Source organism: Lepisma saccharinum, chromosome 6 (assembly GCF_977018435.1).
Source record: "Lepisma saccharinum chromosome 6, izLepSacc3.1, whole genome shotgun sequence".
In the NCBI taxonomy this organism is placed as follows: domain Eukaryota; kingdom Metazoa; phylum Arthropoda; class Insecta; order Zygentoma; family Lepismatidae; genus Lepisma; species Lepisma saccharinum.
The window spans coordinates 44506979-44531880 of NC_139234.1; the positions used below are offsets into that span (position 1 = coordinate 44506979).

At 36.9% G+C, this 24902-nt stretch overlaps 1 protein-coding gene across 2 annotated transcripts in view; it reads left to right on the forward strand.

Moving 5' to 3' along the window:
- LOC145988725 (organic cation transporter protein-like) overlaps positions 1–24758 on the forward strand; it is a 38248-nt gene extending 13490 nt beyond the window's left edge. For both annotated transcript variants that reach the window (XM_083123839.1, XM_083123840.1), the window contains exons 5-12: positions 4801–4955; positions 11845–12013; positions 14120–14237; positions 14901–15013; positions 17955–18169; positions 20498–20679; positions 20979–21114; positions 23143–24758. In XM_083123839.1, the coding sequence (XP_082979965.1) occupies positions 4801–4955; positions 11845–12013; positions 14120–14237; positions 14901–15013; positions 17955–18169; positions 20498–20679; positions 20979–21114; positions 23143–23216 (1162 nt within the window). In that variant the 3' untranslated portion in view covers positions 23217–24758. The remainder of the gene's footprint in view (positions 1–4800; positions 4956–11844; positions 12014–14119; positions 14238–14900; positions 15014–17954; positions 18170–20497; positions 20680–20978; positions 21115–23142) is intronic.
- Positions 24759–24902: the final 144 nt, after the last annotated feature.

The following is a 24902-nucleotide window of genomic DNA, read 5'->3' on the forward strand; positions in this document are numbered from 1 at the left end:
GAGAGATGAATGGTGATTACAAGAAATTCACAAAGAAATACATGCCCAGACCAGTGACAAGATCAGGTATCTAACATTCTCTACCTATGTGGTTTTCGGGATCTTTGGCATTTTGGTATTTCAGTATCTTGGAAATTTTGCAGGGGCTGGACACTTCAATGTGTTGTGTATGTAATGCTGTTTTAAATGTTTGACATATTATTCTCAACGATTTATCATTGATGAAGACTGTGTTTTAGCAAGTATTTTTAGCTTTTGAGAAGATTGGGTCTCTTCTACTGTCTATGAGAAACTTTTTTTAGTATGTCCTTATGTTTTTAATGTGTTGTGTTTGTCCTGTGCAGGTCTCTTTACAGCCTTGAACTTTTAACCTTTCTGAAGAGGTTCTGCTAACCCCCGTGGCAGAGTGGTTAGCACATCGCACTATGTTGCCAGGGGTCCTGGGTTTGAATCCCAGCCTGGGCATGGATGTTTGTGAGTGTTCATTCATCAATTTCATTATATGTATCTTCAATTATCCTCATCTTCACAAATTAGCTAAAAGTGGCACAAAAAGTGAAGTAAAATAAAGCATATCAATCAATCAATCGAGAAGTTCTTTACACCCCTTTTTTTAACTTTAAGGTAAGGGTTTTAGATAAGATGATTTTTCCTCCTAGACTTAGAAGGGTGCAGACGTGTCCAAAAATGTAACTTATTCATTCATTCATTTTGTATCATTCGAATTTCAGTATTTTTCATTCTCTTGGGATTTGATGTCTTATTATTACAAACATCTAAATTATTAGAAACATTACAAATATGATATATATATATATATATATAAAATTGAATATGGAAATCAATAGCTAATCTGGAGAACATAGGTGACTACACAAAGTGCATTGTTGGAAAAAAAGAATCTGACAATATACCGGGTGGGGTAACTTAAAGCACCACAGCGAATAGTTCTGAAACGTGAAGGTTTATGGCAGTTCTGATGTCACCGATGTAAATGTGGTCTAGGGCAGGCACGTATCCAGAGGGGGGGCTTAGGGGGCTCGAGCCCCCCCCCCCCCCGAAAGTTTTAAGTTTACACTAGATAAAATGAGGTTTTTGGTTTCTTGTGGTGTGAAATAAAATAATGTGACAATAATTTAAGGAGATAAATAATTATCGAGGCAAGATATTCCGTAACCCTGTTATTGATAATAGCACGTATCCAAGATGGGGCACAGGGGGCTCGACCATCTCCCCAGGAAATTTTTCAGTTTACGTTAGATAAAATTAGGTTTTTGGCTTCTTGAATAATGTGAAAATAATGTAAGGAGAGAAATAATTATCGAGGCAAGATAGAGAATGTTTTATATCCCTGTTATTGTTAATAGCACGTATCCAATGTGGGGATGAGGTGGCTCAAGCGCCCCCCCCCCCCATTCAGGAAATTTTTCAATTTACACTAGATAAATTAGATTTTTGGCGTCTTGAATAATGTGAAGATAATAAATTTATAAATCTGAGAGAAATAATTATCGAAACAAGACGGAGAGTGTTGATAACATTATTATTGTCAATAGCAGTTATCCAAGGTGGGAATCAGGAGGCTTGAGCCCCCCTTCAGGAATTTTTTCTGTTTACACTAGATAAAATTAGGATTTTGGCTTCTTGAATAATGTGATAATTTGGGAGAAATAATTATCGAGACAAGACGGAGAATGTTCTATAACCCTGTTATTGTTAATAGCACGTATCCAAGGTTGGGTTCAGGTGGCTCGAGCCCCCCTTCCCCAGGACATTTTTTATTTTACACTAGGTAAAATTAGGTTTTTTGCTTTTTGAATAATGTGACGATGATTTAAGGAGATAGACAATTATCGAGGCAAGGTGGAGAATGTTCTATAACCCTGTTGTTCATAATCTTGCATGTAAACTTTTCTTGCGTTTTCGGTGTTGTCGCAGCGCACTTGAGCACTATGTAGAGACTTGTCAGCATTTGGAAGCTGCACAACAAAGGTAGCGCCTAACGTAGGGCGATTCGTTGTAATTTCTAATCTCTGGAAGGCGGGAGAGGGTACGTTCTTGAATGAGAGAAGGAGTCAACTACTGGCAATATTAACGAATCGTTTTATCTGCGAAACGTTCTAGAACATAATGAGGATATAAATACGGGAATTCAATTTTTCGGTTGATCTGTACAAAGAATCGGTTAATGAGATTTCAGAGGTAAGTGTGACAATTCATACAGTAGATTGGTATTCAGATCAGTCAGCGTCCTCTGGTTGCTTTATAAGATATAGTGATTCGAAAATGAAGACATTGACGACAGCAGAACTTCTGGGGCCTCAGTGTAGTGTTAGTTCGGTTTGAGGGCCGAAGAGATCAAGGCCCCTCTCTCTCTCTCCAAAGTGAATATTTCAGCAGTACCGGATATTGGAGTGGTTTATTAAAACAGAAATAAGCTGCATAGATCAACTGAAAATCAAAGTTTTGAGTGATGATTTAGTTTTGCCAGAACTAAATTTCGTATATGCAGTCCGAGAATTTCATTGTATAAAAAATACTTTTGTTTAAGCCTACTGGGTTCGAAACACATTCAAACACTTAACTACCATAAAGAGACAGCCGAAAATTTTATGAATGTCGAGAAGGGAAAGCAAGATGTTGCATATGTAAACATTTTAGGTGGAAATTGCAGGACCCAAATCTACCAGTCTACCAGGTCTACCAGGACCCAAATCAGGGCTCTACCAACTGAGCCACCTAGCCATCCTTGACTTCAACCGATTTTTCGTTAAAATGTCTACATAGTACATGTCCTGTGTATATCAAATCGTAAGGTGTTGCCTGTATAGTGAACAAGCACAGAAAATGTAGGAGAGAGAAGAAAACTGAGGAGCATTCCCACCGGTTGAGAAGAATTTTTTTCTCTGGTCAACAAGAGCTACTACTTCGAGGTGACAATGACAGTGGCCTAATAAGGAGATATCACACCGTGTCGCCTGAAGATTAGGTTTGTGTGGCCATTTGTGTCGCTACGGTGTGAAACGTTGCTGTTGATTGGCCCATTCCAATCGACATGTATCGCGTGTCCCTTCGGTCTAAAACCTTCCTAAGTCTTGAAAATCCAAGTCAAAAGGATGGAAAATTAGGGCCTTGTTAAGGTTAGGTGTGAAAGCAGGCAGACGACAGCACCCTAAGGGATCATATCCAAACCTGCAGGAAGAAAGCATCTTACTTCAATCTCCAATAAGGAATGATAAAAACTTCTGGTGACTTGATTTTAAAAAATGTGTCCGAGATAAAGAGAGGCGTGCCCAGGATTTTCGGAAGGGAGAGGGGTTACGCATACTATTTTTGGAGTCACCATAGATGTTTTTATGCCTCATGAGAAGAAATGGACAAACACACATACTGAGATGGTTCCAGCACACAATGTTAATGGATGGAAACAGAGGAGTTTAGTGGTAAAAAATGTTCCGATTTCACGTTCTGATTAAAATGACAGCCTTGCAGTGGCGACGATTTAAGGGATAGTTGCTCCCCATTTTTTATTTTCTTGCCTCAACATTATGGCCTCAATGTTAAGCCTTGTCTACCAAGAGAAAATAAACTTTTCTTGCAACGCCCTCCGCACCCCCCCCCCCCCCCCCCCGTTTTGGAACCCAATTGCCACCACTGGTCTTGAACATACAGTTGTGAGGTTCTTACTGTACCCCTTAAAAAATGGTGTTGAGCCCCTCCCGAAAGGAATTCCTGGATACGTGCCTGGTCAAGGGGCCCAGTGGACAGAGCATGTCTTGTCTCTAGTCACCATCTTGAAGTCCGCCAACTTGGATTTAGCTCATGTTCTTGAAATGGGAAGGGGGTCATGTGATACATGATTTCAGGCTAGAATTGACTCAGAAACATGAAACAGAAGTTGTTTTCTACATAACTTCATTCTAAAGAAAGTTAGTATTGACCGAAGTAGGATTGTCATCAATGTAATGGAAGGTTGTTATCCTTGTTCCAGGTGAACCAGCATGTCAAAAACTCATAAAGATCGCATTGAAATTGTGGTGTGCTCAGTGTGAGTGTGGGCGTTCGCAATGACCAGCGTCCGCATTTGCCACAGACATCACAAGAAGATGTGGACCAAATTCAGGGAGACCACCTCAAATAAGAAACAAGAAGTGCCATTGATACGCGGTTTTCACACAAACGGAAAGCAGAATGCGGGTCACAAAAGTATCATATGTATTCAGGGACCCGCCAATTATCAGAAAGTCAAATGTCCCGAACGAAGTCTGAACTTTGTTTTGTTCAACATTATTACAAAGTCAATCCGTATCTCCACCCTTATTTGTACTTGCTTCATGTAACGCAGGACCGTTCCATTTCCAAACATGTCCCTTCGTTATGGACATTTCACATGACTCCCTTCCCATTTCAAGAACATGAGCTGAATCCAAAATGGCAGACTTCAAGATGTTGACTAGAGACCAGACATGCTCTGTCTACTGGGCCACTTGACCACATTTACATCGGTCATTTCAGGACTGCCGTAAACCTTCGTGTTTCAGAACTATTCGCTGTGGTACTTTTAGGTGCCTCACCCGGTATATGTGTATTCATAAAAATCAATATAGATGTATATAGATGTGTAATAGACTGTTCAGTCACCAAATGATGAATGATTGACATGATTCAGAGGACTATATCAAAGGCATAATTCATGTTCCCTATTTTAGTAAAGTTAATGGACCACGATAGATCACATGTTTTGAATTTTTTACAGTGAAATGTGGAGATAGTTGCTTGTTGTTGTCTCTTCTTTTCTAGGCTAGGGAGAAAGACAATGTTCATGGTTATTGTCATTATCTTGTGCATAGCAGGATTAGGACAAGCTCTTGCTACCAGTTACATCATGTACCTTTGCTTCATATTCTTGGGAGGTTTTGGCACTTCTGGAATGTACCTCGTGGCATATGTTTTAGGTGAGGAGGAGGCATTGTGGTGTTTATTTACTAAGTACTATATATCAAAGAGTACCGTAATTAACATCAGTGATATGTTTCATGATAGACGAATTGGGATAAAAGGTTCAGTGTACTGGTCATCTTGATCATGTGATCTTAATGTATTTGGGTGTTCTCATTCCCCTGAAGATTGTGGAAAGATCAGAGAATTTCATAAAAATAATCAAACCTGGAAAGTCATATTAAATATTATTGTTGTAGTATATGCATGGAGTATGGAGTTTTTGCATATTTGATAATACAGGGTAAGTCAAAATGATGGACCCGATTTCAGACATTTATTCTGTGAAACATAATAAACAAATGTTATTGTGAGACATGTGCTAAGAAAGGTAAACTGTCAAAGTTTTTTTCAAACAAATCCCAAGTGTTCTATGTGAGCACCTCGCGTAACACAGCACACATTAAGCCGATAATCTATCTCCTGCCAAACCTTGTGTAGCATGTTGCGGTCAATATCAGCAATGGCTGCTGTGATGCGGGCACGCAGGTCATCCAATGTTGTTGGAAGTGGTGGTACGTAAACATGATCCTTGACAAAACCCCACGTGAAGAAATCACATGAGGGCAAGTCGGGGGAACGAGGTGGCCAATGAAGGAGAGGTCGATCCTCCGGAGATGCATGGCCTATCCAACGTTGTTCCAATGCCCCATTGAGATGGTCCCGAACGCTGCCATGGTAATGCGGAGGGGCATCATCGAATCGGAGAATGAAATTTGCGCTATCCTTTGCAAGCTGTGGAAGGAGCCATAGTTGCAGTATATCAAGGAAAACAAGTCCTGTCACAGTACGTTCATGGAAGAAAAAGGGCCCATAAATCTTTTCATGGGAAATGGCACAAAAGGCATTCACTTTTGGAGAATCGCGTTCGTGTTCCACAAATTCATGGGGGGTTAGCATTTCCCCAAATCACTTTCCCTGAAAGGTGAAAAGTTGCTTCATCACTGTAAATTAACCTCTCAGAGAACCCATCCGTTTCCATTAATGCGAGGAAATCAGCAAAAGCATAATCAGTGTCTTTTAAGGCTTGAACTAGTTGCAAGCGGTAGGTTTCATTTTATAAACGTTTCCGCAGAACCCACCAGACAGTTTTCAGTGGAAGTTGAAGTTCTCTCGCTGCCCGGTAGGTGGACTTCTGTGGACTCCGCACGAAATATGTGAGCACTCGTTCCACTGTCTCTTCCCCAGTCGACGGATGGCCAGTCGATTTTCGTTCACAGATCCAACCCGAATCTCTGAAATGTTAATACCACTTACGAATGGCCTTCCCCGTAGGTGGTTCTCTCCGATATTTGGTAGGGAAATGCCGTTGCACACTAATCACAGACTTGTTCACATGATAATCAAGCACACAGAAAGATCTCTGTTCTCAAGTCAACGCCATTTTCCTGCTCGCTGCTGACTCCTAGCGGTAGAAAGTGGAAACACTGCGTGGAAACTAAACTTTGAAAGTTAAACTTTCGAAACACATGTCTCACAATAACATCTGTTTATTAGATTTCACAGAATAAATTTCTGTAATCGGGTCCATCATTTTGACTTACCCTGTATAACACCATTAAGCCTTGTTTCCATGATATGAAAAAATCAATTTGCTGACCACAGCAGAAATTTATTTTATTTTAAAACATAAACTAAACGTAATGTTTCAACCTTCTAGCAAGGTCTTCTTCAGACTCTGTACCAAGTACAAATGAAACAAGGTACAAAACAGGAAGATATATACACACAAAAATCACTCCCCTCCAGACACAAGATTATTAGAAAGTTGTTTTTTTCTGTAACATTCCAGCAGGTGGCCTTCCCTTGTGAACTGTACTTTCACCGGACAGGTGATTTAGCTAAACATTTCCTATCATCTGAAAAGTGGTTGGACTATTTATCTCACTCTTTTTCCTTTCTTTCTTCATTCCTCTTCCTTCTTCTCTCCTCTTTCACTCTTGTCCTTTCCACTCTTTCTAACACCTTCTTCCATTCTTTGTTTATCTTCAGTCCCCCATTCCAGTTCATTGTGTCTTCTTCTCCTTTCTTCTCTGTTTCCTTGGCCTCCTTCCATTTTCTCACTAGTACTCTCTTCTCCCTTCCTATCTGTTTAGCCTCATCCCACTCTTATGTCATGTCCTGTTTCTCTCGTGTACTTAAATATCGCATTTCTCTCTCTCTTAAGTCGTACGTCATCCCTATGTTGTTTCAACCTTTCTTTCAGCCTCTTTTTCATTTCTCCTATGTACACACTCGGACATTCTTTACACTTCACTTCGTAGATAATCCCTTCCTCTTCTCTGTTTTCCTTTTTCTTGTTTGCATTCTTTGCTATTCTTAAGATGCTTCACCCTCCATTCCTGTAAATTTTAATGCCCGTTTTCCTAAGAACTTTGCATATCTTTCCTCTGGTTTCCCCCATACTCCTTATTCCAAACCTCCTCTTTTTTCTTTCTCTTCCAATTCTCCCCTGCCACTTCTCTTCCTTCTTCTGTTTAGGTTCAGTCTATCCATCTCGTAGCTATTCTTTTCCAGCTGTTTCCATAGGCTATTTATTTTGCCTTCTTTTTCACATTCTTTCATGCATATTTTCTTGATTCTGTCCTCCATATTCTTTATAAAATTTATTTTTGTCACCTCACTTACATCACTTCTTTTGTGGCAGAATACCCCTGCTGCCAAGCGGTTTCAATTTCTTGTCCTCTCTTCCTTTTCATCATTATATCTAGGTAGCTTATCTTGCCTTCTTCTTCTATTTCGAGTTCCAACAATATCCCTCTTTCATCATCTTGTATTTGTTTGGCAAATACGTCGAGCTGCCTTTTCGTTCCTTTCCATATTTCGAAACAATCGTCTACATATCTACAAAACAGAATTATTATTTTTTTCTAGAAGGTTGAAATGTTACGTTTAGTTTATGTTTTAAAATAAAATAAATTCTGCCTTATTCAGCATATTGAGTTTTTCATTTGAAAATACTATAGATAGTGCAATTAATCGGTATTCTACTGATATTGGGAAATCAGTTTATTGGTAAAATTAACAATAATTATACTCATCTGATATATTTTGAGTAACCTGTAATTTCATGCAAAATTCTGTTACTTTGTTATTATTTTTATGAACATAATTCATATATCATTGTTTTGTAAAGTAAGTGCGTAAATACACAGTTCCTTTCAAAGCAAAATCCATTGCAAGTCACCCGGTTTCATACATTATTTAAGGAGGCGAACCATTTATATTCTTCAAGGGACATTTGCAATTTGATATTCCATCATTAGAATATTAGTAAATTTTATATCGGTAGTTTATCACTGCCAGGCAAAAATGTCATATCAGACAACACTGAGTAAAGAGTCATGGCTTTCTAGCTGATGGAGAATCTAAATGCCATGTGGGAAGCCTGGGTTAAGTCCCTGGGTAGGTGATTTCATGTAGAAATGTTTCCGAACATGTCTCTGCATAAAGCAGCTCACCCAAAGACCAAGATAAGATGAATTTTTGAAAACAACTGTGCTAAGGCAGGAAACCTATTACGAAAAGTCAGTATGACAACTGGCTAGCAACGGAAAGAACTGATCAAAAAGGTACACCTGCAGCGAAATTAGTTTTGGTATTGAAGCTTGTGAAGCACGTGAAGAAACCGGGTCACTGCGGGAGGGTGGGTTGCTGGCATGCGAGCCAATCAAAAACTTCCCAGTGTTTCACACAAGCCCTGGTTACCTAGCAGTGTGATATTTTAACCGGTCCATTTGGGTAGTTTTTACTGAATTTAGCATATTCTTTGTTGTATATAGCATGGTGTTTTAGTGTGTTAGTTTTTTGTACATAATTTTCTGTGTTCTGCTTGTGTCAAGAATGCCAAACACAAGAGACAATACTCGAGATGACAATGTACCAAAGAGGCCATGCACTAAAAGAAAGAAAGCCTTCGGTAAAGGAATTCCTCTCAAAGGCCAAATGTGGGAGATCGTTTGATCTGTGCGCAAATATTTTGAGCAAGAGAGAAACAATGGGGGGTCCAATCATTTCTGTAAATAAAGTTCTGGACAGGACTGCTGCTGATGTCGGTGTGTCTAAGAACACTATTGTTACCATAGGGAAATAAAAATATAATGTGGTGGAAATAAATCAATGCAAGGCTTGAAAATTGAAAACCCCAGGAAAGAAGAGGAATATCAGTAAACTCGTGACAAATGTATAAGGTATGGCCAAATGAAAAGGAGACTACGGTTATATCTAAATAATATTATATTACAGAATATTTGCATTACATAATAAGTGAATTACAATTAATGTGTAACATGATACCTACACATAATTGCCATTGATATTGATGCACTGATCCCAGTGCATAGGAAGTGAGTGGATGGCTTCAGTGTTGAAACTCCTGGGTTGCTTACGGATCCAGTTTTCCTCGGTGTTCTGCAATTCCTCGTCACAGGTGAATTGTTGACCTTTGAGTGATCGTTTTAAGAGGCTGAAGATACGAGAGTCACATGGGGAAATATCGGGGCTGCACGGAGGATGTGTAAGGACATCCCATTGAAATGTTCTCAGCAGGTCAACGGTCTTCTTGACCACATGTGGCCTATCCTTGTCCTGGAGAAGCTTGCCTGGGTTGTGGCAAGTCCTTGGTGCTTTCGCCTTGCCCCACATAATGCTGACACCAACTGAATATGGTGCAACGTGCGAGACACTGCTCTCCGTAAACGTCCTTCATCCTGCGATAAATTTGTGAAGCATGCTCGCCTTGGAAATTGGATTACAGCTCTCTGCGCTGATCTAGAGGAATCCATAATGCACCTGTCTACGCAAAACAACTCTCGCCAACTGAGGAAACAGCAGGCGAAGCCGTTCGCTACACCTTTAAAGTGGGACAAACACCACACCAGCTATCGGCAAACATATTTACCTTCTTCGATTAGATACAACGCCGCAACAGCAAAAGTCTCCTTTTCATTTGGGCATACCTTATAGATACCTTTCAGCAAGATGCTATTCATCGCCATATTTACTCTTATTATAGGAGGAAAAATCATCCTGCTGTTGGGAAACTGCATGTTTCGTTGAAAGATTCTGGACTTTTTCAAGGTGGGGAAACATCTTTAAGGACAGTCATAAAATCTCTTGTATTCTCATACAAAAAAAATTAATGGATGCAAAATACTAATGGAAAAACCTTACATTTCTGCATGGCGATGTAGATTCCTCAGGGAAATTACGAAGCACAATTTTGATGAAATCGTTTGGCTTGACGAAACCTGGGTAAATGCCAATCACAGTGTGAATAAAGGATGGACTGATGACACCCCTGAGGGTACGATGGGATTGCAGCTCGGGATATTTGAAAAAGTTCCACAAACGACCACAGGTCTCCCGTGTGAAAGTCAGATACCCCACCAACTGCACTTTTGTTCCCTTCAGTTGTGGTATAATTGAAAGATGGGGAGACTTTAACGGCGACTTCGGAAAGAAATGGTTATTGCAAGTGTATACATATTCAATATGAAAAGGTAACCTGTAAACGATGCTCGTTTCGTTAATTCGTTCATGTTGTAAGGGAGATGGAAATGAAGAGAGAAAACAATAACACAATTCATCATTATTGATCCTTTTCATAACACGCAAATGAATCTCATTTTCCTCGAAAAACAATAACACATTTCATCATTCTTGTTCCTTTTCATAACACGTTTTCCTCGACACAGCGTCAGACGGCTGACTGCGTACCGTATCGTACCGCACGATATGGCAACACCGTGACGCGTGTTCCTTCAGCTCTCAATACCAAACTAATTTTGCGGCAAGTATAGTTTATGATAATGGTTGTGGAACATAGTCTAACCTTTGTAGGCCATTTAAGGCAAATAACTTGTCACTTGGGATAAATGCCCACAACCACTTTTAATTCTCAGTTAGGTGTTCCAGTCTCTGCTTTGTTGCCAAGATGAAGCAATGTGAACTGATCTGAACCAGGCACTTGTTTGATTTTCTTTAAATAGATTTGCCAATGCCTGCCTGAACTGCACTGAACCATCCCATGCAGGCTGTTCAGAATTGATTCCCTCTGTAATTTTACACATGTCAAAGGTCCAGTGCAGGTGCAGGCTTAAGCTCATTTCAAGCTTGGACAGGCTAATCAGTACTGGATGTGACAAGAAAACCTTTAAAGAAAATTGAATGAAATCAGTTACATAATTTTGGTTTCATAATAATATAATAAATTATATTCATTACATTATGCATATAATTGTATTATTCTCCTCATGCACTTCTCCACTGCTTCTATCCATCTTATATGTTTTCTTAGAATTTTCCTGCTTCCTATTGACCAATGCATGACCTCTTTTATTATAAGGGATGTGTGTGCTAAGCTGTGTGGCATAGTGGTTAGCACAGGGGTCCCAGATTCAAATCCCAGCCTGGGCATGGGTGTTCTTTGTGAGTGTCCCTTCATCAATTTCATCATATCACCACTCATCCTCATCATTACAATTAGCCAAGAGTGTCAGAAAAATAACACTAACAAAAAAACGAAATCAAATCATACAGTATGTGATGTTGAACAATCATATGTTTTTCTTGTCTTTTTGAAGTATTTGTCTTGTTTTATGTAGATTTCCTGTCATGTGGCTAATTATGGCAATCAGGAATAGTAATAATGTATGATAAGTTGCTGAAAGGTACTCGCAAAGAACCACCCAGGCTGGAATTTGAGCCTGGAACCTTTGGTGGTGAGATCGTGAGTGCGCCACTCGGTGCATTTAGCCACCAAAACGACTGGGTCAGATTTACATATGTCTAATTTTCTCTATATATTTTTTTTATTTCCAAAATAACTGTACCACTTTTTTTCAGCTATTGAAATGGTTGGGACTGACAAGAGGGCTTTCTGCACTGCAGTCATGGCTTACGTTTATGCCGTTGGTGAAGTTGTTTTGGGCATCATCATGTGGAACGTGAAGGAGTGGAGAACGAGGCATCTGTTCGTTGGACTACCTTTCCTTCTGTTCCTAACATATTATTGGTAAATGTTTCTGCATTTTTATTAGGGATTGAAGAGAAATGATAATTTATCAACCATTTACAATTCATTGTACTAGGTATACATTGGCATCAGAATCTAAGAACATAAACGTTCTTCACTTTTGACTCCTTTAGCTTGGATCTTAACATTCAAGATATGTTCACAGGTTCATAGAAGTAATCTTTGTGAGTCTGTCTTCATCAATTTCGTTTAATCATCACTCATCATTATCACCATCACATTTAGTCAAAAGGGCCTCACCGATGGTGCAGTGGTTGCGCCGTTGCCTCGTAATCAAGGGGTTCTGGGTTCGATGCCTGGTGGAGACACATAGTGGTTTGGATCCCACTTTAAACTGTAGGTCCAGTCCCGATTAGCCTTACTGTGTAGAAAGTGGACTTAAAACACCAAATCAAACCAAAATCCTCCGGGTTTGATACCCGGTGGAGGCACATAGTGGTTCTGATCCCACTTTAAACTGTAGCTCCAGTCCCGATTAGCCTTACTGTGCATAAAGTGGACTTAAAACACTATATCAACCAACCAAATCAAACCAAAAACAAAACATTTATTCAAAAGTGACCAAAAAGCAATGCTACATAAAAAAAATACAAACAATACAAATGAACTGTCAATTACTACAGATAATAAGATTATGTATTTGTAAAGAGTTAAATGTCTTCAGGTTTTCCATAGAGCATTTACAATTTTATATCACATCAATAGAATATCATGATCAATATATTTTATACCAGTGCTTGATTGATATCGACATAAATCACTCATTTCCCCATCCCTAATATGTAATACCAAATAAGTAGAGCCATATATTTATGGTGAATAAAATATCAAGATTTCGGTACAAAAACTGGGCATATTTCGAAATCAAAAGCAGTATGTATATAAAATGTCATTTTGGTGTTAAAATAGTGAATAAAAACCTCAATTTGATTTAAAAACTATACTTACTACGTAAAATAGCTACACTTCTAATAGCACATTTATGTAGTTTTTTAGTGTGTTAAGTCTATTCCTGTGTAAAGGAGTCAGTTTTTTCTTCTCAAATATTTTCAGCAGAATTAATCAATTTTCCACGATTTGCATAACTCTCAGGATAATTCAGACCTCAGAAGGTGTCGCACCGGACAATAATCCAAGAGTATATTTTGCATGACAAAACATGGTAGCAAAATGCACCTCACACCTTTCAGAAACATGAAAAATTGACATGCTAAAGGTCCCAGGTTCGATCCCCGGCCGGTTCAAATCCGGGAACTTTTCTAATGATGGAAGCGGCCCCGGCGCCCACCCAGCGTCGAATAACATGGGTACCTGGGGAAACCTGGGGGGTAAAGGTGGTCAGGGGCATGGTGCTGATCACATCACCCCCACTCACGACCGGATCAAGAAAGTGTGGGGCGTTACCCCCACACCCCCTATACGCCTTCATGGCATGGTGCTAAGCACAGGGGAACACTTTACTTTTTTTTTTTACAGTATTATTTCACATTTCGTGTTTTCGTCAAAAACAAAATATGCACGCCCCTACAAATAAAGTTAAGGCATGACAAAACTCCAGGATATTTTATTTAGTAGGATTTCTAAAATAGATATACTTTTTTCCAGAATTTAGAACTTCAACATCAGATGTAAACATAAAATCATAGATGCCAATTGTAGAATGTACAAATTTAACTTAGTAAAGCGTAGCAGAAAGGTGACCCGTAATATTACAGAAGGTTGCATTTGATCATTATAATGATTGTTTGCTGCAGTAACAAATGTTATACTGTAAATATTTCATTGTCACTTGTTATTTATTACAAAGATTCATAAGTTTCCATTACCATCCTTAATTATTATGAGTAAACATTTAAAGTGCTCATATTTGATATATTTTATCTTCACTCGTTTAATAACATTATGGTCATTCACATGACCTTCCTCAGGAACTTACAAAAGTGCTAGTAAAGAATGAAGATAGAAGAAAATATTGTACTGTATGTAAGTACTTGATTGACTTTTACTCAACTTATAATTGCTAGTGAATGTAATTGCTTCATTTTAAAATAATTTATAGTTTTATTCTAAAACTGTCTTTTCTAGGATCCTAGTAGAATCCATAAGATGGCTGATATCGAAGGGAGAAGATAATAAAGCCCAGACAGTCGTAGAGAAAATTGCAAAAGTCAATAATAAATCCGTTCCTAACTATTTTCAAAAGGTCAGTAATGAATGTATTCATGAATGTACATGAAGTTTCTGAACTAAAACACTTCTCTTTTGTATAGCTTTCTAGTAATTAATTATTTTTATGTTTGTGTTCTTACAGATTCATGTTTGTATGGTTATTTCATGAAATGAAACAATCTTAATTCCTTTCGCATTGTATAGTGATTACATAACCTTCTGTTTCAAGTGTCTATAGTATACAATTTATTTCCAGTTCAAATATTTTCAGCGGTGCTGAGCCGATGGTGACATAGTGGTATTGGAAAGTATTTGAATTCAATTACCAATTGTTTTCGGGGGTCTTGATATCAAGCAGGGTCTACAAAATTTCACACTACACTTCTGCTGTATCTAAAATATCATGCAAATTATGCAAAATTTGCAATATTTTTCCTTTATTTTGCACCAATCCATGATTAAATTACAGTTATTTTAATATTTAATAAGAATATTTTTAAAGAATAGAAACTTATAGATTAATATAGTACATTTCCAGTGAAATACTTGTATATTAGCATTCAATTACATATTCTGGACAACTTTTTATTGTTAATAGTATTCAACTATTATTGGAAATCAATAAAGAGTTTCAGTATTGGGTTCATCCATAATTTTCAGTTATGTTAATATTACATTTTGCCACTTTCTGTTTCAGAGAAGTGATGAAGTGCTTAGTAAACGAAAATCAAAAGAAAATTTGCTAGGAATTCTTCTCATATTTAAGCATAGAAGACTTTTACTTAGAACACTGAATATGATCTTGAATTGGTAAGTTTAGATTTGAATTTAGAGATTCAAAACGGTCAATAACAAACTAACTCCCTGACAGTCCTTTATAGGAAGGTATATTGCCACAGCAACACGAGCTTTCCTTCTGTAGCTCTCTTGGGAAGGTCAATGTAATCCTGACCATTCTTGCCCAGGTCTCTTAGCATTAGGTTTCCCGACAAGAAATCCTGTAAACACTTATTTTCTCTCCTATGCATCTCTCACAGCCTTTCCATTGAATCTTTCCGATTTTTTTATTCAACATGTGTTTATATACACCTTTTAGATTCAAATTCGGGATGGGAAAGATTAATCGGTGCGCTATCGGTATCAGCCTATATAGACATATCAGTAGTGATGTGAAGTTTTCGTTTTATTTTTCACTAAATTTCGGTGTTATTTTTTTCCTGCAATTCAGTGTTATTTTTCGTGGTTTAGAGCAAAATTCGGTGTTAATTGAAAATCGGTGTTATTTTTACATGCGCTTTTACTGTTTCTTCTATGCATAATATTTGCACATTGTTTTAGTTATGGAAAATTGATGCAAATTTTTAGTTTTAAAGACAATAATAAATAAATTTAAGGCATACCTTTCTAAAAAAAATGACCAAATATCGTGCATTTGGAAAAATATTTTATCTCATTGGCCACATACAAAATTTTAATTGAAGGATATCACCCAAACCTTTAAACACAATCATATTTCAAACCTTTCACTCTCACAGAATAAAATTGTTGTTCTTAAATTCTCTTTTCAGTTTACAATAACCATGCACAGATGGTATGTAGTAAATGTTCACAGTATTCACACAACACTTCCTGTGCAAAACTAACTTCTAAACAGAAAGATAGGGTTTTTTTTTCCCATTCACCCCAATGGGTGAATGTGAAAAAAGGCTTCCACAATTGGAAGTGCAAAATACTCCTTGTCTTCTTTCCTTCTTTTAGGCTTCTCGAAGACTTCGACGGAAGAAAGTTGACGTTTTGTTTCACTAGATTTAGCATCCCGACGGTATAGTGATAACGTCACTGCCTTGAAATCAAGCGGTCCCAGGTTCAATATCCGGTGAAGGCACCACAGTGGTTCCAATCCCACTTTAAAATGTAGGTCCAGTCCCAATTAGCCTTTATGTGCATAAGGTGGACGGACGTAAGATGACAATTCAAACAAACAAACTTTTTTTCTCTATGTGCTTCTCACTTCCATTGTGCTTAATTAAGAAATCCTTCCGCTCCCGTGTTGCATGTTATTTTGCAATTCAATGATTACAAAATAATATATTTCTGTCTTAAGCATAAAGTCTTTCAGAAGCAAACTAATGAATTTACTGCTGGCTTTGGCATACTGCAAAGTACGCCACAGGAGGAAAAGGAAATGCAAGACGATGCACAAACCATGAAGCCTCAGAGATTCTGACTGACTGAAATTTCCCTAAATGCCAAAAAATCCCTCTTACATCTCAAAAGATACCCTTTTGTGTACATACATACACCTACACCCCTAACCACCTCTCCCGCAACACAACAGGTGTTTTCCCTGAAAATTTTCCTCAGAGAAGATCTCCGCAGCGAATTCTATTTCAGGACGAGGACAAAGCATTCTCAGTCATTTCTGCACCAAACTGCAATAAACGAAGCGTGACAAACACTTTTGAATCGAACTTTCACTAGCGAGACTAGAAATGGCAGATCTCATAGAGCTTCAGGCAATTCTTTCTGAACATAAAAAGTGTTATGCCTAGTTTATCCACTTTATATTCGTGGCGTTTCTTGCGTTAAAGTGAAAAATTCAGTGTTATTCGGAAAAATGGCGTAATTCGCGTTATTTTGTGATTCCGAAACACAGAAAACTTGCCTCCTTAACCTACCCAAATACATTTTAAACACTTTATTTTGCTTTCCTCAACTTTTCGGTGTTATCGTTAAAACGAAAACTTCACGCCCCTACATATCAGTGTATCGGTTTATTGGTATAATTTTACTGATCTGATATATTTATAAATATCTTATAATTTAGTGCAATATTCTGACATTTTGTTATAATTTTTATGGATATAAACATATAATTTCAATAGCCTACTTTTAAAAAGTAGATGCAATGCAGTCATCTGGTAACATAGATTTATTAAGGAGGTATAGATTTATTAAGGAGGTTACTGAACCACTGCTATTCTTCAAGGGCCATTTGGAATTTTATATCCGATAATAATTCCTAATCAAATATTTCCTAATTTAAATATTTGTCTTTTTTAAAAAAATGTGTTTCGTGTGTTTCTTAATAAGAGGCCACTTATTAAGCTTTTTTTGTACCACAAACATTTTTTTCTTTTAAAATTAAGAAAATATTTTTAAAATTAATTTTTTGCCTTTAAATAGCAGTAAATTTAGGGTAATACTTTTTTTTTAAATAGTGGCCATAATTTAATTACTTTTTATAGCAACATGCTGTGATGCACAGCACAGGGGAGCACTTTACCTTTTTACTTATTTTTTATAGCAACTTGTAATTGAGATTGTAGACATTTTGTAACTATACTGTATTTCATATATCAACAATTTTTGGATCAAATTTTGTCGTGGACAGCTTTACACATTTTGCTGCTCTTATTAATCATATTACACAATTAAAATTAAGTGAACTGAAATTACATTTATCACATTCTTCACTTGCATGACATTTAATTTCCAAGGAGGACCATTTCTTTCCCCTGCTTCTCCCCTTTTTGGATTGCAATCAGTCAATACTGTACAGCCAAACATTTTTATTTTCCGAACTTTGGAAGCTATCAGTGAAGCTAATATATGTAATGTTAGATGCTGCACATGAGAACAAAACTTGCAACACTTTATTGTTACACCACTTTTCCTTGTAATTATTGGTTGAATTCAGTAAGCTTACTTAGTATCCCATTTACTTAAATGGTTTTATCCTTTGTTCTAGGACAGTGAACTCCTTTGTTTATTATGGACTGTCGATGAACTCAACAGTGATAGGTGGAAATAAGTATCTGAATTTCATCCTGATTTGCTTAGTTGAGATCCCTAGCTACACTTTTGCGTGGTGGGTGATGAATAAGTATGGCCGAAGAGTTGCTCTCAGTTCATCTTTATTTGCCAGTGGCATTTGTTGTTTAGCTGCAGCTTTTGTGCCATCAGGTATGGATACTCTTCTCTTCTAGCTTATTTGTATCAAAAATTATTATGGTATTGATCATAGTCACATTTTTGCATTTGTATTTTTTCTTATTCTGTACAGTTTTTCTGCCTCTTTAGGTCAGTCGCAAGGATGAATAATGATTTGATGAAATTGATCCGAACACTTGCAAAGCAACGTCCATACCCTTCTGGCTTGATGGCTATAAGTTGTAAACTTTGAATCTTGCCTCTGAAGTTACTGGGTACAAATTCGTCTGGGTGTTCTCTGTGAGTGTCCTTCATCAGTGTGCGACCGATTACTTTGGGTCACGTAAAATAACGCACACGTAGGACGAAAGGGTGATTTCAAGGAACAGGAATAGTGCGTAGGAAGAGTGTTGGATTACAGTGAGCGAGTTTTGCATAGTGGCGCAATAGAAGCTGTCGCTAGGCGGGTAAGAGCTTGAATGCTATTGGTTAACATTGCATGGTGTGATTATGCAAAGACTAATCACAGCCTTAGAGTTGCAATGGAATGAGTGATGCAAAATGAACGAGAACAGTGCGGTTGGTAACAGAAAAGACGTAACATCAACTTTCTCGGCGTGGAAAGATTTCCTCGGTTAGGAGTAGTGCCTTCGGACGTCGCGTTGCGAGTTCCCTGCGATTGATCAAACTTTATCCAGGCATCTCGAAAATACTTTTATAATCGCACATCACATTCTCTGGCATAAGAACAGTATAAGAAGAAAAGTTTACAAGGTAAAAATTAGGTATTAGTGGTTTATTTCCTTTTGTGTTAATCTTTTCACATTACGCAAATTAGCTAACTTAAGACTTGCGAGTGACTGGTCGGTCTGGTGCCATAAACCCAGAGCTAGCAAGCCGAATCAGGGTACTACAATCAAGGCAAGAGTAAAATCAGAAAACAAGTAAGCAATCGCAAAAAATGAAAACAGTTGAAAGTGTCATTTAATCATCACTCATCCTCATCATCGCAATTATCCCAAAATGGAAGAAAAGTGACAATAAATGAAAATAATACAAAATATATTGATACCCAGGACAGGACTGGAACCTACAGTGGTGAGATTGCAAATTGTTGGCTCAGTACATTTGGCTGCATATTTTATCCACCCATTTTATTTAGTAACTCATTCATAGTAAATATTGATTTGTTTACAAAACTTGAGTACTGACATACACAGGGGGAGAGCTGGTGGGGCTACAGCCCCTCCTGAAATTTTAAGAAAATCAAAATATTCAAAAGGGGTCCCGGGTTCGATTCCCAGTGGAGGCACGTAGTGGTTCGGATACAACTTTAAACTGTAGGTCCAGTCCCGATGAGCCTTACTGTGCATAAAGTGGACTTAAAACACCAACTCAATCAATCAAAATATTCAAATGAAAATAGCAAAGAACTTGGGAAATACAAACTCTGCTTAAAATGATCCCAGATTAGTTTTGTCTTTGAACATCTTTTATAACTAAGGTTAAAAATGGTAATTACAAAATATTTTATAGTATGTGTTGATTCACCTAGAATGCAGCTAAGCAATATCCACTTCTACAATTCCAGCCACTTCCAAAAAATATCCTGTGTGCTAGTGATGATGGTACATTGTTGTCACATGACTTGATGGCTCTTTGTTTGTATTCATCATTTCACCTTGCTTCTTTTACCTGGCCCATTTTTTTTATCTAATCTTTGCATATTTCTGGTTGATAATTATGTTGGGGCCTCCCCGTAGTGTTAATGCTGTCACCCGGTAATTAAGGGGTATTGGATACTCCAAGTGGAGGCACATTTTACAGTGCTTTGTATTCCACTTTAAACTATAGGTTCAATCCTCATTAATCTATCTAAGCATAAAGTGGACTTGAAGCAAAAATTGACAAACATTTGATAATTGTGGTCAGAATGTAGCAGTCTGAACATCAAGGTACAGTCACAGACACTTCTGGCTTGTAACACCACCATTTATTTTTAGTAGTATCATTACAATCCAGAGGCATCTATGACTGTACATAAGAATGTTTATCAATGTAATTATGCTATATACTGGTGCTGTAAATATAGAAGTTCATTCCATGTGTTTAAACCTGATGACATGTAAGCAACTAAGACGTATTTTAATAACCAACTTAATCAGATCTCGTGGTCACTTATTACTGTGTGTGTGTAGTATTTGGTATTGGGAAGGTGTCTTATGCCGTCCATGTACATTTTCAAGCAATAATTCTTCACGTAATGGTTGTTTTAAAATTTTCTATGAAAATGAATTATAAAGCTATTCCAACTCTACCATATACTAGTAACATATTATAGCAGATGTTATTGTCTTATAGACACAACATGGGCTGTTATCACACTCTTCATTCTGGGGAAGTTTGGTATCACGTCCTCCTTCAACGTCATCTACATCTTCACCTCGGAACTTTTCCCAACCTTCATGCGGACATCAGCTGTTGGGACATGCTCCATGTGTGGACGGTTTGGCTCAATGTTGGCTCCTTTCATAACAGTACTCGTAAGCATTTTGTATTTGGATTGTAAAGAAAATGTCAAATAGATATGGACAGATCTTAAAACTTTGAGGTTTTAAATGAAAATATATTTATGTAACTAACATTTACTACCAATTAACTGAGAGTTTTATCTATGTGTGGTACTAAACTTATAAATTTGACTTTATTAATCAATATCAGAGATGAAACAGATTAAATTGGTGCTAGATCAGTGTCAACTGATGTAGACGTATGTGTATCGGCATCTGTTGAAGTAGTATGAACTTAGCCCTACTTGGTAGTAATTTATTTTCCCTTCCAGTCAGCACATATGGAATCTCTACCTATGATATTGTTTGGAGGAGTTTCACTTGTAGCAGCTTTCTTGTCTCTGCTGTTTCCAGAGACTTTACACCAGAGTCTCCCTGACACCATTGAAGATGCAGAAAACCTTGGGCGTAAGTGTGCAGAAATATATCAATGTAGTACATGTTATGACAGTAAAAAACTTCTCACGTCATGTGCCGGCAACATACTTGCTAAAATCAACACAAAACATACAAACAGCACGATGAAAAGTACTTTAAAAGTTTTACCAAGCTTTCGATTCCATCTCGGAATCATCATCAGGGCTGGTCGAGTGACGACGAAATGGGCATGGTTAAAGTTCCACTGTCCCGAAAACTTGGAAAAACTTTTAAAATGTTTTTATCGTGCTGTTTGTGTGTTTTGTGTTGATTTTAACAAGTACTACACCTTACTCACTCAGGCCTTTGTTTAGATTAATGATCAGTGCTCTTGTCTTTTGGTTTGAGTTGTCCCTGGTTCTATCTGTGGTGGAAACCAAGTATAAAAGGACAGTTGAAGAAATTCTGGTCAGAAAGAAAAGTGACATTGGGATTTGTTGTTTGACAACCAATGAAAAGCCATTTGACAAAGGGCTGTTGTTCTGCACCACAGAGTTCAGTAGTTTTGGGTATGCACTGCTTGCTTTATCAGTCAAAATATATCTTAAGCATTGGTGTATGTTTTTGCTGATCTTAACACTTTGCTGTGAGGGGTGGGAATTTTAGGCTGCAGATATTCTTGATCTTGCATGATAGCCCATCATTCCCCTGTTCAGCCTGCAGGAATGGAAAATGTCAGTAAGAATCAATTCCTTCATCTTGGTCTGTAATTTGGTCAATTTTTTTCCTTTAAATAAAATGGTCAGTGAATTCAGTAATTTTTTTTCATGACTGCAACATATTTGGTTTTCGTTACTGCATTTTGGGGGATACTGAATGACTTCTCAGTCAAAACTAAACTTAGAACAAAGGAAGCCAAGGAAAATAATATAACTTTGTTTAAAAACCATACAAGACACAGAAACCAGTACAATAAAAAGTACTAAAATTGGTCCCAAAACTTTCGACTCTCTCCCAGAGCGATCATCTGTGACTGCAATTTTTGATTGCAGACAATATATGACATGTAAGAGAACAGACACAACTCATGCAAAAAGGAGGAGAGATAAGAATGGAAGGCGAGAATAAGAAAAATACATGCAGAAGCAGTGCAGACAATTGAGAAATGAAAGAGTTTGTTAATTACTTCTCTTTTTTTCACAAAGAGACCACATGCCTCTTCACGCCTCATCCAAATTGTGAGAAGGATGACGTTTTGACTTACTTTTAACTTTTGTTCAGAACTATACTATCAAAACAGAAGGATATAAACAAAAAACTAAAGAAAATATATACTTACAGTTACACAATAATTTGGAAATCAGTAAAGTAGTACTGCAATGTGAGTTCACTAAGAATGAATATCATTATAATGAACAATACAGTCATCAATGTGAAAATAACTATTATTGTTGTGAAGCTTGTGATTGAGTTGGAGCACAAGAATTTGTGATATTTGCCTAATGGTTGAGAAAGCAATATGCCTATCATCTTCAACACGTATCAGTCTATTTTTTGCTTTGAGTTTTATTATATACATAGCTTACAAGACTTGCTCATATAAATAGAAAGTTGAGAAGGGTAAAACTAGAGCTTTTGCTTTTCTTAGTAGGTTAGCATACTCCTCCATCATTTAAAAAAAAGAAGAAAAAAAAGAAGGGGTGCACCAATGATATCTTCTGGACACATTTAATTTTAGAGTGAATTTAGAAAATGTTTGACACATTAGTTCAAGCGGAAACTAATAAAACTTCTGTGATGTTCAGTTCATGAACTGATTTTTTCTCCCCCTCCCATCAGCACCTCGAACTCTTGTGACAAACCTGACCGAATTCACAATACACCTATTAGAAACCCTGCAGTACAGTATTAAAATATAGATGCTGTTCATAATACTCAAGGTTTAGGGCACTTTAATATGATTAACCATAAACCTCAGGGTTGTTTGCACTTGTAACGTAACTTAAGTTCATATATTCGTACTTCTGGTACTGTGTTTAAAAAATAACTTGAAAAACTAATTTTTCTGTTTTTTTTAAGGGCCTAGGGATGAAGAAGAAAGCCATGAACAACAAGAGATGAGTCTTCTCCCAGCCAGTGAATCTGTGAAGTAAATTCAATTCGTACAGAAGAGCCAATTATAGTAACAATTGTATTTTTACTAAAATGGTAGACATTGCCATAGAATTTTTTTAAAATTCTATTCATGATACATTTTCTAATTTTTCGTATAATTGTTTTTTGTGTGGTGAGGTCTTTTTATATATATTTTATACAATGATTGTTTTATTCATGACATAATTTGTAATCGTTACAGAAAACCAGGTTCATGGCTTTCAGAAAATTTGTGATTATTTATGATTAGAGATAGAGAGATAAAGATAGATCTTTAAAAGAGAGATAAAGATAGATATTTATAATGGAGAATGGTTTGAAGATTAACTTAGAGCATTAGCGACTTTCTTAAAAAAATTAATAATTTCCTATAGCTGAAGAATCTGCAACCTTCTTCTATTACAGGAGGATTTTCAGATAGCCACAAACGAGGTGTCTTGCAAAGTAAACAAGTGGTGTTATGAATAAAAAAATCATCCTATACAAAGTCCACTAGATGCTAGTACTTAATGCTTAATCATCTCTGAAGAAGAGAGTTTATATTTAATGAAACTTAACATTATTTATTATGGAAATGGTATATTTTCTAGCTGTATCTAATTCCATGTTCCAGTGTTCAGCGAGTAGCATACATATATATGTACAAAGGATGTTCAAGTGAAATGAACTTTCAATGTTTTATGGAATAACAACACATTTATAGGAGAAGATTTTGATTTTCACTCAAATAATGCATTTAACATTATTTCATACAACTAGAAGTTCATTTTGCTTGAGCGTCCCTCATTTGTTTGTTTGTTTGAGTTTAAGTCCCTTTATACACAGAAAGACCAATCAGGACTGGACCTCCAGTTTAAAGTGGAATATGAACCACTATGTGGCTCCACCAAAATCAAACTCGGAACTCCTTGATTACAAGGTGACAATGTTACCACTATGCTAAGAGAGAGAGAGACTCTGAACCAAGGTTATTAGAATTATATAAGGTTGGGTCGTCAGTGTGTTTACTCAAAATCCATGCAATCTGATGATGAATCGTGGGAACGTGTGAATCTAACCAACAAAAGTTCACATAAAAGTGTTGCATTATCCACATATAAAAAAGAGCACAAAGTGAAAACTTGAAATGGAGCACAGAAATGCTTATATCTTGATATGCCACTTCGTTTATGCTTCGTAATTACTAAAAATCTTTAGAGGCTTTTACTTCAAGGAGGATGAAATTGCTGATTGTCAGATTGAAATGCTAGTTCTCTAATGTGTAAACCAAGGTAATGATTCAGCATTACAGATGTGTAGAATTAATATTTTGAGCAATAGTTTTACACAATTAGTGTCACATATTAAACAAAATGACGTGCGAAGGTAAGTTTGATAACTGAAAAGCAATTATAAATTCTTAAATCAGTATATTTTGATTCCCAGTTCAAGCCTAAAAACAATAGAAAGTATATACTTTATTCATAACTAACAAGTATTGTTGTGGCAAATTAGCAGAGTGTGTGGTATCGTTTTTGCTTTAAAATCTGAATGTTTTTTATATATATATATATTTGCACTTTGCTGCTTTGTCACTTTAATTCTATTGCATAACATGATTATTAATTGAAACATCGTATGATTCACTTAATTCGAAACATTGAAATATATTGATATTTGAGTGAGAACTGGTTGAAATAATTTAT